The sequence below is a fragment of the Mobula hypostoma genome, chromosome 5 (assembly GCF_963921235.1).
Source record: "Mobula hypostoma chromosome 5, sMobHyp1.1, whole genome shotgun sequence".
Lineage (NCBI taxonomy): Eukaryota > Metazoa > Chordata > Chondrichthyes > Myliobatiformes > Myliobatidae > Mobula > Mobula hypostoma.
The window spans coordinates 140,012,279-140,026,617 of NC_086101.1; the positions used below are offsets into that span (position 1 = coordinate 140,012,279).

The following is a 14,339-nucleotide window of genomic DNA, read 5'->3' on the forward strand; positions in this document are numbered from 1 at the left end:
TTTGGGGTGGGGAGGAAATAAATCTGATTAGTTGCACTTCTACCCACTTCCAATGAAATTACAAACATCTTTTAGCAAGAGGTACAGCTAGATAGGCTGAAGAGCACTTATAAAATCCTTTCCCTCTTCTTTTTTAAAGTGGGCTGTGGTATTGCATGCGTACATAAATTAGGCAGCCGATACTAGGCACCCTTTTTCAAGAATAGTGTTGCGGTGCATAGGGCGCTGATAAGCAAGAGAGCTACTAGTGTTGCACGTTTTGCAGAGACTAGAATGGGTGGGGAATGTTCGCAGCCGGCATCTCGCTGTTGCCCCCGCTGCCCAGTGATTTCCCCCGTCTGCTCCCGGGCTGTCGTGAGGTTGCTGTGCCGAGCGTGTGCATGTCCTTTTAAAAAGTAACGTGCATTTCTCCCCTCCCTGGCTTGCCCCGGAAGTAGTGCCGTCGGCGAGGGGAGTGAGGAAGATGGCAGAGTCGGAAGAGGAGGTGAAGTTTTTGGTTCAAAGGGTTGTCAAAGACATTGCCAACGCTTTTAGGAGGAACCCCAACATGTAAGGAACGGTAGAGGTAGCCACAGCCTATTCCCCGCAAACCCGACCAGGCCAGGCACCGCCCAAAACCAGCCGGAATCAGCGCAGCAAATTAAAAGGATGGGATTTTTTTTTGGGGGGGGGAGAGAGACTGTTGTTGGAAGGAAGAGTTGGAGGTTAATCTAAAGAGGACAAGGGCGGAGCATGCCTTTGGGAGAAGAAATTGAGCAGAAGTTGGGTTGTTCGAAAGAATTTAATCTGTTAATACCGAGCGGGGCGGTGGAGGGGGGGTGGATTTCAAAAATTGCATTTAATTGTCGGTTTAAAGACAGTCGCAGCTCGTCCGTGCACGAACCAGCTTCCTTGTGAGGCCACGGATAAGAGAAAATGATCTCTTGTTATCCTGGTGTCCGTCTGTTTTCATTTATGTTGAGGAATTCTGCGGCTTTGCCTGCCGTTCAGATTTACTAGCGGCTGCATTCCTGCAAATTGGAGGTTATAGTTGTATGTTGTGTGTGTGTTGGCCTACTGCTGGTGTTTACTTCTGTTGGCGTATTGATCCATTGCTGATAAGGTGGTATTTTAATTTGCAGTGGGTGTAAATACTTGCAGAACGCCAAAATCTCCAATGAGGAACTGCATGCAGAAGATTGGCTCCAGTGTGAAGGTGGTGTAACTTGCTTTCTCCTGTGTTTTCTTTTTCAGTGATGAGATTGGATTGATTCCATGTCTTGAAGCCAGGTGCAACCGGAGTCCAGTAGTACTGGTGGAAAATAAACTTGGTCTAGAAAGCTGGTGCGTTAAACTACTCTTGCCCTTCATTCATAGTAAACTTGTTCTCTACCGACAGAGAAAGCTGTGGTTGGACAGGGATGGTAAGTGTCGGATATTCTGTACTAAGTGTTGAACTAGATGTGACCATCAAAGAGTAAAACAATTTTTTTTGAACTGCCTGATGTAATTTGTGTAGTGTAGGATAGCAACTGTTTGAGGTTGTCTAATCCCTTTAATATAGTATAACTGGGCAAGATCTTTCACGAGCACACTGTCAAACAAAATGTAATAACCAGAGAATAGACGGCAAAGTGCGGTTGATGTGGAAGGGGTAAAGGAGAGGTGAGAGGAGGGATTTTTGGAGGGAATTCCAAAAGTTAGGGTGGGAATTAGTGATGTCATAGAGTTGTACAGCACAGAAACGAATCTTTTGACTCATTATGTCTCTGCTGACCTTTTGCCCATGTATACTAATCTATTTGCCTTCATTAGGAGTGCATCTTTTTGAAGCATTGTGTCTCTCAATGCTTCAAAATAATAATCGTTTGCCTCCACCCCTTTGGGCGCTGTGTACCAGAAGTAAATGACTTTTTTTTTAAAAAACTGATATTTTGCTCCTTGGGTCCTCTTTAAAATGCAGTGGCTTCACCTATATGCACACCCTCTGGGAATGAGATTTTTGGCTATGTAAGGTTGATACCTCCCATAGATGAAACAATTGAAAAGTCCTGGAATGAACAAGAGTATTGTGATTTTCAACAATTAAAGGGCAAGAAGAGATCGAATGGGCGGAAATATAAGACATAATTTGCAACCACCGACATTGAGTTGGGGTTCACTTTGAGGCTGATCTGACATAATGACGGAAAGTTTTTACCATACTTTGTGCTCTGCGTTTGGTTGACAATAAAGGTGTTGTTACAGTTTCCCTTAAATTTCAAACGCCTCTGCTGTTTTATTTACGAAAACCTGTGCTGAGGTGACCATAATTGGAACAGCAAGGCTCTCTAATTTTATGGGGCTGTAGGCAGTTGCAGAGAGAGAAGAAAAGATTGAAATTTTCCCTGATATTCCTGGGTCCGCATCCTCTCCAGGTCTGGGAGCAGAGGGTAGTATAGAGGTGATTGACTGCCCAGTAATAGTTGGTGTGCGTCACTATCATTTATCTTGGGCTATTAGTTCTACTGTCTATACGTGAGTAGGTCAGTTTTATTACATTTTCCAAGCTTTTGGTTAATCTGCCATGACTCTTTACCCTCATTCTGTTTCCAGACTGTTATTGTGCTTTCCTTTTCATCAAGTTCCATATATCCATCACTGTCATTCCAGAGAAGGAGCTCCTTACTTTTTTGTGCCTTGAACCAGTACCAATAAGCAAGGGGGGTCTGTGCACCCCAGGTTGGGACTCCTGTTCCAAACCCATGAGATTCATGGTTTTTCATGTGGGCCAAATCCGCCCTTCAGATTTTCTGCTCATCTCCTGAGGAAAATAGTGGTTTGTTCAGCATTTGTGATAGCAGTAGTACTTATGAACGTGCTGGTATTAAGAGCTTGGGGAAACCTAATGAAAAGGTGGACTGTCGTTTCTTTATAAATGGCTTGTTGGCAGTTTCAGTGATGTGCTGGTTATAATGTAGGAACGTGGTAGCCAGTTCACACACAGAAAGTTCCCACAAAAGGTAATGAGCAGATTATTTGTTTTAGTAATGTCAATTGAGGAATAAATGTTGGTCAGGATACCACATAATCTTTCGGACTCTTTCAAAATAAGTTTTTTTTTGAAAGAGTTTAATCCATCTGATTAAACATCAACCTGCTCAAAGGTTCACCTGAAAGATAGGACCTCGGGCAGTGCTCTCTCCCTTGTTATTGCAATGAAATGTTAGCCGAGAGGGATACTTGAACCTATAACCTTCTAATTCAGTAGGTGAGAGGGCAAGCCATTGTGTCATGGCTGTGTAAATAACAGTCCTATTTTAAGTTGTTTCTGTTAGCCAGTCGTGTTCCCATTTGTATTTTATACAATATTTTTTGTTAATATCTACATATACAATTAGCAAATCCCTCCAGTTGTAAAGGAAAAGTTAATTTTATGAAGCCTCTTGTGAGAGTTTGTTAGATAATAAATATTTTCTGTTCTGTTTTATTAAGCAGCAATTTTACAGAATTCTTTTGAGGACAATTAACTTTTATTAAATAGAATGAGCTCACATTACTCTGTTGAAGTTCATAAAAGGAGCAGCTGTTTATGACATGTCCGGTATCCAGAGATTCCAGTGTTAATTATGTTCAGTTGTGCCTCTGATGTCATCAGGAGTCATTTAAGTAAGGGAGATTTGTTCCTGACTTAACATTTGATAGAGGTTATACTGTTGGTGGCTGCTTTATTCTAGTTAATATCTTGCCTTTAAGGAGCAAGCAGTTACCAAGAATATTGTGTGGTCTGATGACTCCTGCCTGTTTGTTTTTTTTTAAATTAAAACGCCTCTCTAATATTGCACCAATTTCTACTTCACCTCCTCCTCCTGCAATAAATTAACATATGCCTTGTGTTTCTCAATATTCTCTGACTGAATTCAACGTATTTGCATCTTCACCAGATCTTGAAGGCATTCTATTTATTTCTCTTTGATCTATTTTCTTTCTCAGGCACATCAATATCACCTTGATAATCCTGCCAGCCAGCTACACTAGATAATTCACTGTACCCAATTAACTTACCAACCAATGTTTCTTTGAAAGGTGGGAGAGCATGGCGAAGCCCATATGGTCACAACAGAAGTGTAATTTCTACACACAGTGCAGTTACGATCAGGATCAAAGCTAGATCTCTGGAACTGTGAGGCAGCAGAACTACCTGCTTTAAAACTCTCCAAACATAAGTGATTAGTATTCTCACGTCTGAGCTGCAGATTGTGTTCAAATTCTAAATCCTCTGCTTTGTGATTCCTTCTCATTCTACTTCCAAAACATTCACCCACTCCATCAGTCACTGCAGCCATACAGTGCAGTATTGAGGATGTGCTGCACCACCAAAGGTACTTAGGGGTGAGATGGTTAATGTTTTGGAGTCAGTGTCACACAACATGGATACACACCCTTTAACCTAATGAGTCTATGCCAACTATGATACTCATCCAAAGGAACACGCGCAAAATGCTGGAGGAATTCAGCAGGTCAGGCAGCAAAAGAGTAAACAGTCAACGTTTCATTACCCATCTGGCTAGTCCCAATTTCTTGCATTCAGCCCATATCCCTCTAAGCCATGTACCGATCCATAACACCATAAGATATAGCAGCAGAAGCAGGCCATTCGACCCATTGAGTCTGCTCCACCATTCAATCATGGCCTGATCCAATTCTTCCAGTCATCCCCACTTGCCTGCCTTCTCCCCATACCCTTTGATGTCCTGGCTAATCAAGAACCTATCTCTCTCTGCCTTAAATGTACCCAATGGCTTAGCCTCCACAGCCGCTTATGGCAACAAATTCCACAGATTTACCACCCTCTGACTAAAGTAATGTCTCCACACCTTAGTTCTAAATGGACGTCCTTCAATCCTGAAGTCATGCCCTCTTGTCCTAGACTCCTACCATTGGAAATTACTTTACCATATCTAATCTGTTCAGGCCTTGTAACATTTGGAATGTTTCTATGAGATCTCCCCTCATTCTCCTGAACTCTAGGGAATACAGCCCAAAAGCTGCCTGATATTCCTCGTACGGTAACCCTTTCATTCCTGGAATCATTCTTGTGAATCTTCTGAACCCTCTCCAATGTCAGTATATCCTTTTCTAAAATAAAGAGCCCAAAACTGCACACAATACTCCAAGTGTGGTCTCATGAGCGCCTTATAGAGCCTCAACATCACATCCCTGCTCCTATATTCTATACCTCTAGAAATGAATGCCAACATTGCATTCACCTTCTTCACCACCGACTCAACCTGGAGGTTAACCTTTAGGGTATCTTGCACAAGGACTCCCAAATCCCTCTACATCTCTGCATTTTAAGTTCTCTCCCTATCTAAATAATAGTTTGCCCGTTTTTTTTTCCACTAAAGTGCATGACCATATACTTTCCAACATTGTATTTCATTTGCCACCTTTGCCTAGTCCCCTAAACTATCTAAGTCTCTCTGCAGGCCGTCTATTTCCTCAACACTACCCACTCCTCCACCTATCTTTGTATCATCAGCAAATTTAGCCACAAATCCATTAATCCCATAGTCCAAATCATTGTCATGCATCATAAAAAGCAGCGGTCCCAATACCAACCCCAGTGGAATTCCACTGGTAACCGGCACCAACCAGAATAGGATCCCTTTATTCCCACTCTGTTTTCTGCCGACCAGCCAATACTCCACCCATGCCAGTAACTCCCCTGTAATTCCTTGGGCTCTTATCTTGCTAAGCAGTCTCATGTACGGCACCTTGTCAAACGTCTTCTGAAAATCCAAGTACACCATGTCTACTGCATCTCCTTTGTCTACCCTGCTTATAATTTCCTCAAAAAATTGCGGTAAGATTGTCAGGTAGGATTTTCCTTTCAGAAATCATGCTGGCCTTGGCCTATCTTGTCACGTGCCTCCAGGTACTCCGTAATCTCATCCCTAACAATTGATTCCAACAACTTCCCAACCACTGATGTCAGGTTAACAGATCTATAATTTCCTTTCTGCTGCCTCCCACCCTTAAATAGCGGAGAAGCATTTGCAATTTTCCAGTCAGCCAGTACAAGTGTATCATTTCTTGTACCTGGCCTCAACCACTTCTTCTGGCAGCTCATTCCATTTCCTCCTATCCTCTGCATGAAAAACATTTCTCCCATGTCCCTTTGAAATATTTCCCTGCTCACCTGAAATCTTCCTTGTACTTCCCTACCCTGGGGAAGGGACTGTTCCTATTCAAAGGTTCAATTTAACGTCAGAGAAATGTATACAATATACATCCTGAAATGCTTTTTCTTCACAAAACACCCACGAAAACAGAGAAGTGCCCCAAAGAATGAATGAAAGTTAAACATGAGAGCCCCAAAGTCCCCTCCAGCTCCCCCCTCCCACGTGTAAGCGGCAGCAAGACAATGATACCCCCGCCCCCAGCAAAAAAAAGCATGCCCGTTACCGAGCAGGAGCGTGAGCTAAGCAATAGCAAAGACACAGACGTTGCAGTTACCCCAAAGACTATCCTATCACTTTATGCCACTTATAATTTTAAACATTTCTATAAAGTCGCCTCATCCTCGTACCCTCCGAAAACCTGCCTGGCTAGCCTCTCTAACTCAGTCCCTCCCTCTAGTCCTGGCAAAAACCTCAATTGTATTTCTACACTCTTTCCAGTTTAACTACGTCTTTCCTATGACAGTGATCAAAACTGTCCACAGTACTCAGTATGTTCTCACAAACGACTGATACAATTGTAACTACAATCCTGGACTCAATACAGTGACTAATGAGGCAATGTGCTAAGTAGTTTTTCACCACACTGTCTACCTTTGACATCAAGTTCATGCAGGACTTTGTCAAAAGCCTTCTAACTAGTCAACATCCAACACCCTACCCTCGTCTACCATTTTGGCTAGCTCTTCAAACCGCTTTAAAAGGGTTATCAAACGTAAGACCACGCTGACCCCTAATCGGACTCTGTGTATCTAATTGCGGGCAAACCCTGTTCCTCAGGACTTCCTCACTACTAATATCAGGCTGACTGCCCTGTAGTTCCTGGTTTGTATTTACTGTCCTTTTTAAATAATGAAACAACATGAGCCACTTTCCAGTCTTTGGGAACTTCAGTGGATAATGATGGAGCAAATATCTCCACGAGGGCCACTGCAATTTCTTCTCTCACCTTCCACAAACTCCTAGGATGCTGTTGGTCAGGCCCTGGGAATTTATCGATCTTAATGCCTGTAAGGCTGTAAAGCCCTCCTCCCGGTAATATGACTGTCTTCCAAACATTACTGCTTGTTTCCATGATCTCTTGAGCAGTTGTAATTTTCTCCTCCGTAACACCAAGATGAAATATTCGTTTAAAAATCCCCCCCATCTCCTTCAGCTTGAGGCATAGGCAACTCTCTAAAGGGAGTTATCCTCTCCCTAGCCGTTCTTTACTTTTAATGTTGCTATAGAGCACCTTCGAGTTTTCATAACCCACTTGAGTTTCCTTCCCTTGTTTCTCATTTTTACCCACACTGGGTGCTCTGCCCAAGATTGTCATCTCAAAGTACTGAAATATCCTCTCTGATCAAAAAGGCAAGTCCTTCAGTGCTTCCCGGCACCTCCGCCGCACCTATGGCATCTGTATCCTGGAATGCTGGGCTGCCGGACCTGCCCGTCTCTCAGGTATGTTTCTGTTATGGCTGTCACATTCAAGTCCTCAGAGCCGACCCAAGCTTTGAGTTTGGCCTTGCCTATTAAACCCTGAACATTAAAATAAATGCAACTTTGACAGGTCTTTCTTCCTTTCCCTTTACTGTGCCACTGTCTATCCTGATGGCTAAACTTGTTCTTGCTAGTTACTACTTTATCCCATGACTTGCTCCTGCTCAGAATACCCCCCCCCCCCCCCCACCACACCCTGCCAATCTAGTTGAAACCCTGTGCAGCATTACCAGGTTTTCCTGCAAGGATATTAGTCCCTCTCTGGTGTAAGTTCAGCCCGTCCCGCTCAGATAGGTGGCATCAACCCCAGAAAGGATCCCAATGGTGACAGAACCTGATTCCTGCCCCGTGTGCCATCTCCTTTGCCTCAACTTTATCTGGCCTTTCTCTCTATTTCTGCCACTGGGAGTAATCCAGTGATTACTATCCTTGATCATACTTGTTAACTTCTTACCAAACTCCCTATACTCATTCTGCAGGAATTTGTCCCTTTTCTTGGATGAATGTACAAGAACCAACAACAATGTTTTTTAATGTCTGAACTTTCTTCCAGTTTTTGAAAGATTAATCCTACAGATAACTTTAGAAATAAAAAGCTCACTATATAAAAAAACAGATGTGCTGATTAGTTACAACATTTTCAATGTTGCCTGAGTGTCATTTCTAGTTTTGTGAAAAGCGCTGTTAAGTGAATATTCTTCCCTTTTGATGATGCATATTGTACTTTTGTGCTCTAGTGCTCAATTAAATATGTCTATAATTTTTTTTTTTAAAGACTAGAATCTCGGTAGCGTGACCACGAAGCCACCTTTTAAAAGTCCATCTGCACTAATGTTCTTTCCAGACAGATCCTCTTCTAGTCTGGGCAACTGACAAATGAGCGGAAAGTGGTTTTCACTTAACTTCCCCATCACCACACTGGGTAATTTCCTCTTCCTCCCAAACGTTGATGTATGCTGAAACCATTAATTATCCAAGGTAAAGCCTTAGGGTTCCTGCTCTCTGCCAGCACAGCATTTTGTCCTGCGTTTACTGTTTACTTCACTATAATAGCTGATGCACTTTACCCAAAGAATGATCTGGATGCATATCGCATCTCCATTGAGTTTTTTGTGTGATATCATTAGAAATACCATACCAAAAACTGAATAAGTTGGCAAAGCCATTCTCTGTGGAGTGATGGCGAGTGCCAGTAATATTAAATCTCCACTGTAATATTGACCTTTCACAGTTTTATCCAGATTCATATCTTCACAACCAAACAATCTGGAAGAAATTTGCACCTCCAATTGTGAGAGTTTAGATTCTTTCCTGACCTTTGCGCATTGTCCCAATGGACAGTGGTGGTGTTGCAATCAAATTACCAGACCTGATTTGTGGGTTTATAATCTATGAATAGAGTTCAAATCCCATCATGGTTTCAGTGGGATTTAAATTCCATTTTGTGATAGATTTTTTAAAAAGAATGGACCTCATTAATGATGACTAGATTGTCATTTAAAATGTACTAATTTTCACTGATGTCCTTCAGGGATGGAAACCTGGTCTGTGTGTGACTACAGACTACCCCACCCCCATGTGGTTAAGTTTAATTGCCCTCTGATTGTGGCTGATTAAGCAACCCAGTTGTACCATTATCGCCATATTCAATCAGATTGCAGTAGTTCAAGAAAGCTTCTTAACACCATCTTCAAGGGCAGCAGATGCTGTCTTTGCCAGATAAATAATGAAGTAAAACAAAATGACGTTGGTTAGTGGTACTTTTGACATGTAGAAATAAGTGTGAATTGCACCATAATAGTCAAGAATACATATTTGGTCATTAAAGTACTCTACTGATAGTGGATTGGTCGTGTGTGCAGTGCATAGCTCAGTAGTGACACAACCTAGCCTTAGGACAGACGCAACCTTTAGTTTTTCTGGAACCCCTGTAGAAGACCCTCCACTGTCCAAAGGCAGCCTGATTTTAATTTTTTCCATTGAAGACTGAGATTTTCAGATCACAAACGAGAGAAAATCTGCAGATAATGGAAATCCAAGCAACACACAAAATGTTGGAGGAACTCAGCAGGCCAGGCAGCATCTGTGGAAGAGTACAGTAGACGTTTCAGGCCGAAACCCTTCAGTGGGACTGGAGGAAAACGGCTGAGTAGATTTAGAAGGTGGGAAGAGGGGAGAGGGGTGGGGTGGGGGGAGTCGAGAGAGGTGGGGTGGGGGTTGATGGATGAAACCTGAAGGGGAGGAGGGTGAATGAAGTAAAGAGCTGGAATTTAATCCCAAATGGAATATAAGGTGTTGTTCCTCCAACCTAAGTGTGGCCTCATCACAACAGTGGAGGAGGCAGTGGATAGACTTATTGGAAGTGGAATTAAAATGGGTGTCCACTGGGAGATACCGCTTGTTCTGGTGGATGGAGCGTAGGTACTCGGCGAAGCAGTCTCCCAATCTACGTCAGCTCTTACTGATATACAGACAGGCCATGTCAGGAGCACCAGACACAGTATATGATCCCAACAGACACACAGGTGAAGTGTCACCTCACCTGAAAGGACTGTTTAGGACCCTGAATGGTAGTATGTTAGAGAGAAGGTGTAGAAGCAGGTGTAGCACTTGTTTCACTTGCAAGGCTGAGTGCCAGGTGGGACGAATGGACAAGGGAGTCGCATAGGGAGCGATCCCTGCAGAAAGTGGGGGGGGGTGTGTGTGTTTGGTGGTGGGATCCATTGGAGATGACAGAAGTTTTGGAGAATTGTGTGCTGAATGTGGAGGCTGTTGGGGTGGTAGATGAGGGCAAGAGGAACCCTATCCCTGATGGGTAAGAGGAACAACACCTTGTTTTCTGTTTGGGTAGCTTCCAACCTGATGGCATGAACATTGATTTCTCAGACTTCTGGTAGTGCCCCCCACACCCCCACTTCTTCAGCATTTCCCATCCCCTTTTCCCTCTCTCACCTTATCTCTTTGCCCGCCCACCCACTGCCTCCCTCTGGTGCTCCTCCCTCCTTTTTTCTTCCATGGCCTTCTGTCTCTTTCACCAGTTAACTTCCCAGAGCTTTACTTCATTTCCTCCCCCCTCAGGTTTCACCTGTCACCTTTGTTTCTTTCTCCCCTCCCTCCACCTTTAAAATCTACTCCTCAGCTTTTTTTCTCCTGTCCTGTCGAAGGGATTTGGCCCAAAATGCCGACTGTACTCTTTGCTTTCCATAGATGCTGCTTGGCCTGCTGAGTTCATCCAGCATTTTGTGTATGTTGCTGAGATTTTCAGATATATTTTTGGGTTACATTGCTGTGATACTCTTTTGCATAGGTTGCTTTGAAAACAGGTAAATTTGTATTGATTCAACATTATGTCTTCCATTACCTTTTTTGAAAAAGGATTTTGTAGAGTGTGTCCTGTGTAGGTCATGCAGAATCTGAATTTTGCATGTAAATTATATTTAACATTAGGATTTGCTTTTTTTTCCCTAAATTTCCCTAGGAAGCCCTCTGTAGCCCCAAGGGATTTTAATTTTATCCTTTGCCAGGCAAATAACATCTTCCTCAAGGTCAACAAGGCAAAGCAGTTGGCTGTTGACTTCAGGAGAACCTGCACCACCCACATCCCTCTTTACATCAGTGGTACAGAGTGGAAACCGTGAGCAAGTTCAAATTGCTGGAAGTGCACATCTCACACAACCTCTCATGGTCCCAGAACACAGTCTACACAACTGGGAAAGTTCAGCCTCTACTTTGTGAGGAGGGCCGAAGAGAGCTGCACTATCCAAATCCCTACTCGTGTCACTCTGAGATGTTAGGAAGCTCTCTACTGCACAAGACTCTCAAACAGTTACTTTCCCCAAGCAGTAAGGCTGATCAACATCTTTTATTTATATTCTTATGTACCTACATTTATTGATGTTCTTAAATTATTATTGTGTTTTTATCTTTATTTCTGTGCTGCATCAGATCTGGAGAAACAATTTTGTGTCATTTACACTTGTGTACTGGAAATGATATTAAACAATCTTTAATTGATTTTTTTCAGATCTATATTTATTTGTGTGGATCTGACCTAAGTACTTTTGGTCCACTGGAACCATAAAGAGAAACTGAAACTTTGTGTATATTTTCTAATATGGTTTAAACTAGCTAAACAAGTACATTACAGAGAAAGAACCAAGCTTGGTAAGATATCAAGGAAACACTTTGGATACAATTGCAGAGGCTGTCTACAATGACCAAGGAATCATTTTATTTTTGGATGCTTATTAATCTACTTTGGCCTAGAATATGATTGCTCTGGCTGTGATACCATCAGACATTGCTTCAGTACTTGATAAGGGAATACTGTACATTTAGTTTTTAAACAGCCTTTAAATTTGGCAATTGTGGAGACTTCAACATATAACTTTTGTTGTAGAAATGTAAAGGAAAAAGATTAAAATACCATAAACATTACCTAGGAAGAATGTAGAATGGCTGGCTCACAAAGATATCAAACATTGTAAGACGTTAAAGCAAGCTGGAGATTTTTGTCAAAGACTACCAGTAACTCCTCGAGTTACTAGTGCAGATGAGAGCCATCGTGTGTCTGGGAAGATGTTGGATGATTATACTTGAAAACCAATATGTAAGCACATAATCCAGGCAATCCATCTGCTTCCAATATACTCAAATTCTGAAATGGAACAATTAAACATGAAAGCTCAACAGAAATGATTAAATTGAAAAACTTGGGCTGAATTGTTACATCATTTCATATTCTGATAAAAGCTTCCCCCCCAGATGTCACTCAATATTATTTGAATTACCAATGATTGAGTACAAGACCTGTTTTAGCACCAAAAAATGACCACGTGATGATGATTAATGACCTTGGGAAGCTTCCCAATCAGCCTGTACAATATAATTCTATTAACAGGCATTGGTGAAGCTGTATGTTTTCCACTGAATTTTTTAAAACTCTATCGCTACCTTGAACTAAAGGAGTTCCAATCATGCTACTCAGAAATTTGGATTCACTAATATTAAGCAACAGTGCAAGAGTATTAATTCAAAAGTTACTGCCACATATAACGGGGGCTACTGGTAACTCCCTTAGGGAGAAAAAGTCTGCATTTCTTGGTTACCGATTATCCTACCTGAAACTTTTGAAAGCCTCTAAAAGTTACTGAATTTAATCTCAAATCACTGAATTTTCCATGGTCATCTACATATTGGCTGCTCCATAGTTGGAGATAAAAATAATCTGTACACTTTAAAACCAGAATCAAAAGAAAGCAATATAGTGTGTTGTGAAACACTTCAATCTTAATATCAAGTAAATTTGTACACTGTGCATGGGTACATACCTACTATGTTAAATGTACTTTTTGTCCACATACAGTATTGATTTTTCAGTTTTGTTGTTAGAAAATGCTATAATATTATCACTAATAATATTCAAGTTGTATTTTATTTCATTTGTGTATTATGAAACCTCATTACATGAAGGTAAATGCAAGCTTCATAATTACCAAAATAACAACCTGACCAGGCAAGGTCTGCAAAAGAAAAAAAGCTAGCCCTAATAATGGTGACAGTTGGAACATCATGTGGTCTTTTAGAAGATAGAATCCAGATTCCTTACTCCATTTGTGTCTGTATGTACTATAATTCCCACTCCACAGTATTGTTGTCAACTCATAGCGGTTCTCTGAAATGCTCCAGCAAGCCTCACATTTTGGTCTAATTTAAGGGTGGGCAATAATTGTGGTTCCTGTGTCCTATTTAAAGTAAATAATAACATTTGTTCCTCAGTTTCAGCACTTTTTTTTTCTCTCTAGACGTCTATTATCTCACGGTATGCTCTGTTTTTGGTTACTTTCAATGCATGCAATTTAATATTGAGGTAGTGCTCCTGAGTTAGTCTCCTTCTTAACATAATGTGTTTGAAACTTAAAGGCACACAATCCTAGTTCTCTTTATCTTATAGATGGCTTCAATTTGTGATTTTATTCCCTCCTCCCTCTGGAGATTATTGTCCCTTTTGATGTCTAAATGGGGAAATAACTGAGGTCTGAGCATATGATGTGGCAAAAGCATTTCTTTGGGTTTTCCTCCATTTTGATTGGAAATTGGGCAGAGGTACAGCAGATGGAGTCTAATCTAGACAAGTGTGAAATGTTGCATTTTGGAAGGTCATGTGTAAGAGGGGAGTTTACAGTAAAGTGACAAGACTCTTGGGAGCATTGACAGGCAGGAATTTTGGGGTGTAAGTCCATGAAAGAAGGCCTGTAGCATGCTTGCCTTCATCTGTCAGGCATTGAGTATAAAAGTGAGGAATTTGTGTTACAGCTTCCTGCTGTGTTTCAGAGTATTGTGTTCAGTTCTCGTCTCTTCATTGCACAAAAAAAAGCTGTGTAGCGGCTTTGGAGAGGGTGCAGAAAAGGTTTCTGTTTTAGGATGTTGTCTGAATTGAGGTGTATTGGATATAAAGAGATTGGATTGTTTTCCGTGGATCACTGGAAGCTGAAGGACAACTTGAAGTACAAACGTTGTATATAAAATTGAGAGGCACAGGAAGGCAAATAGTCCAAGTCTCTTTCCCAGGTTGGAAATGTCAAATACTGAAGGGCTTGGATTTAAGGTGTGGGGGGGAGGGGGGGCAGATATAAAGGAGATATTTTTACAGTGGCC

The 14,339-nt window shown here is 41.7% G+C and overlaps 1 protein-coding gene across 2 annotated transcripts in view; it reads left to right on the forward strand.

Annotated features, from left to right (window-relative positions):
• Window positions 1-431: 431 nt before the first annotated feature.
• Window positions 432-14,339, forward strand: part of ptar1 (protein prenyltransferase alpha subunit repeat containing 1) — a 42,308-nt gene continuing 28,400 nt past the window's right edge. Inside the window, exons 1-2 of one of the 2 annotated variants that reach the window (XM_063049053.1) lie at window positions 432-549; window positions 1,234-1,403. In XM_063049053.1, the coding sequence (XP_062905123.1) occupies window positions 464-549; window positions 1,234-1,403 (256 nt within the window). In that variant the 5' untranslated portion in view covers window positions 432-463. Of the gene's footprint in view, window positions 550-691; window positions 762-1,233; window positions 1,404-14,339 lie in introns of those variants that run through there. The other variant, XM_063049054.1, reaches the window with a different exon arrangement.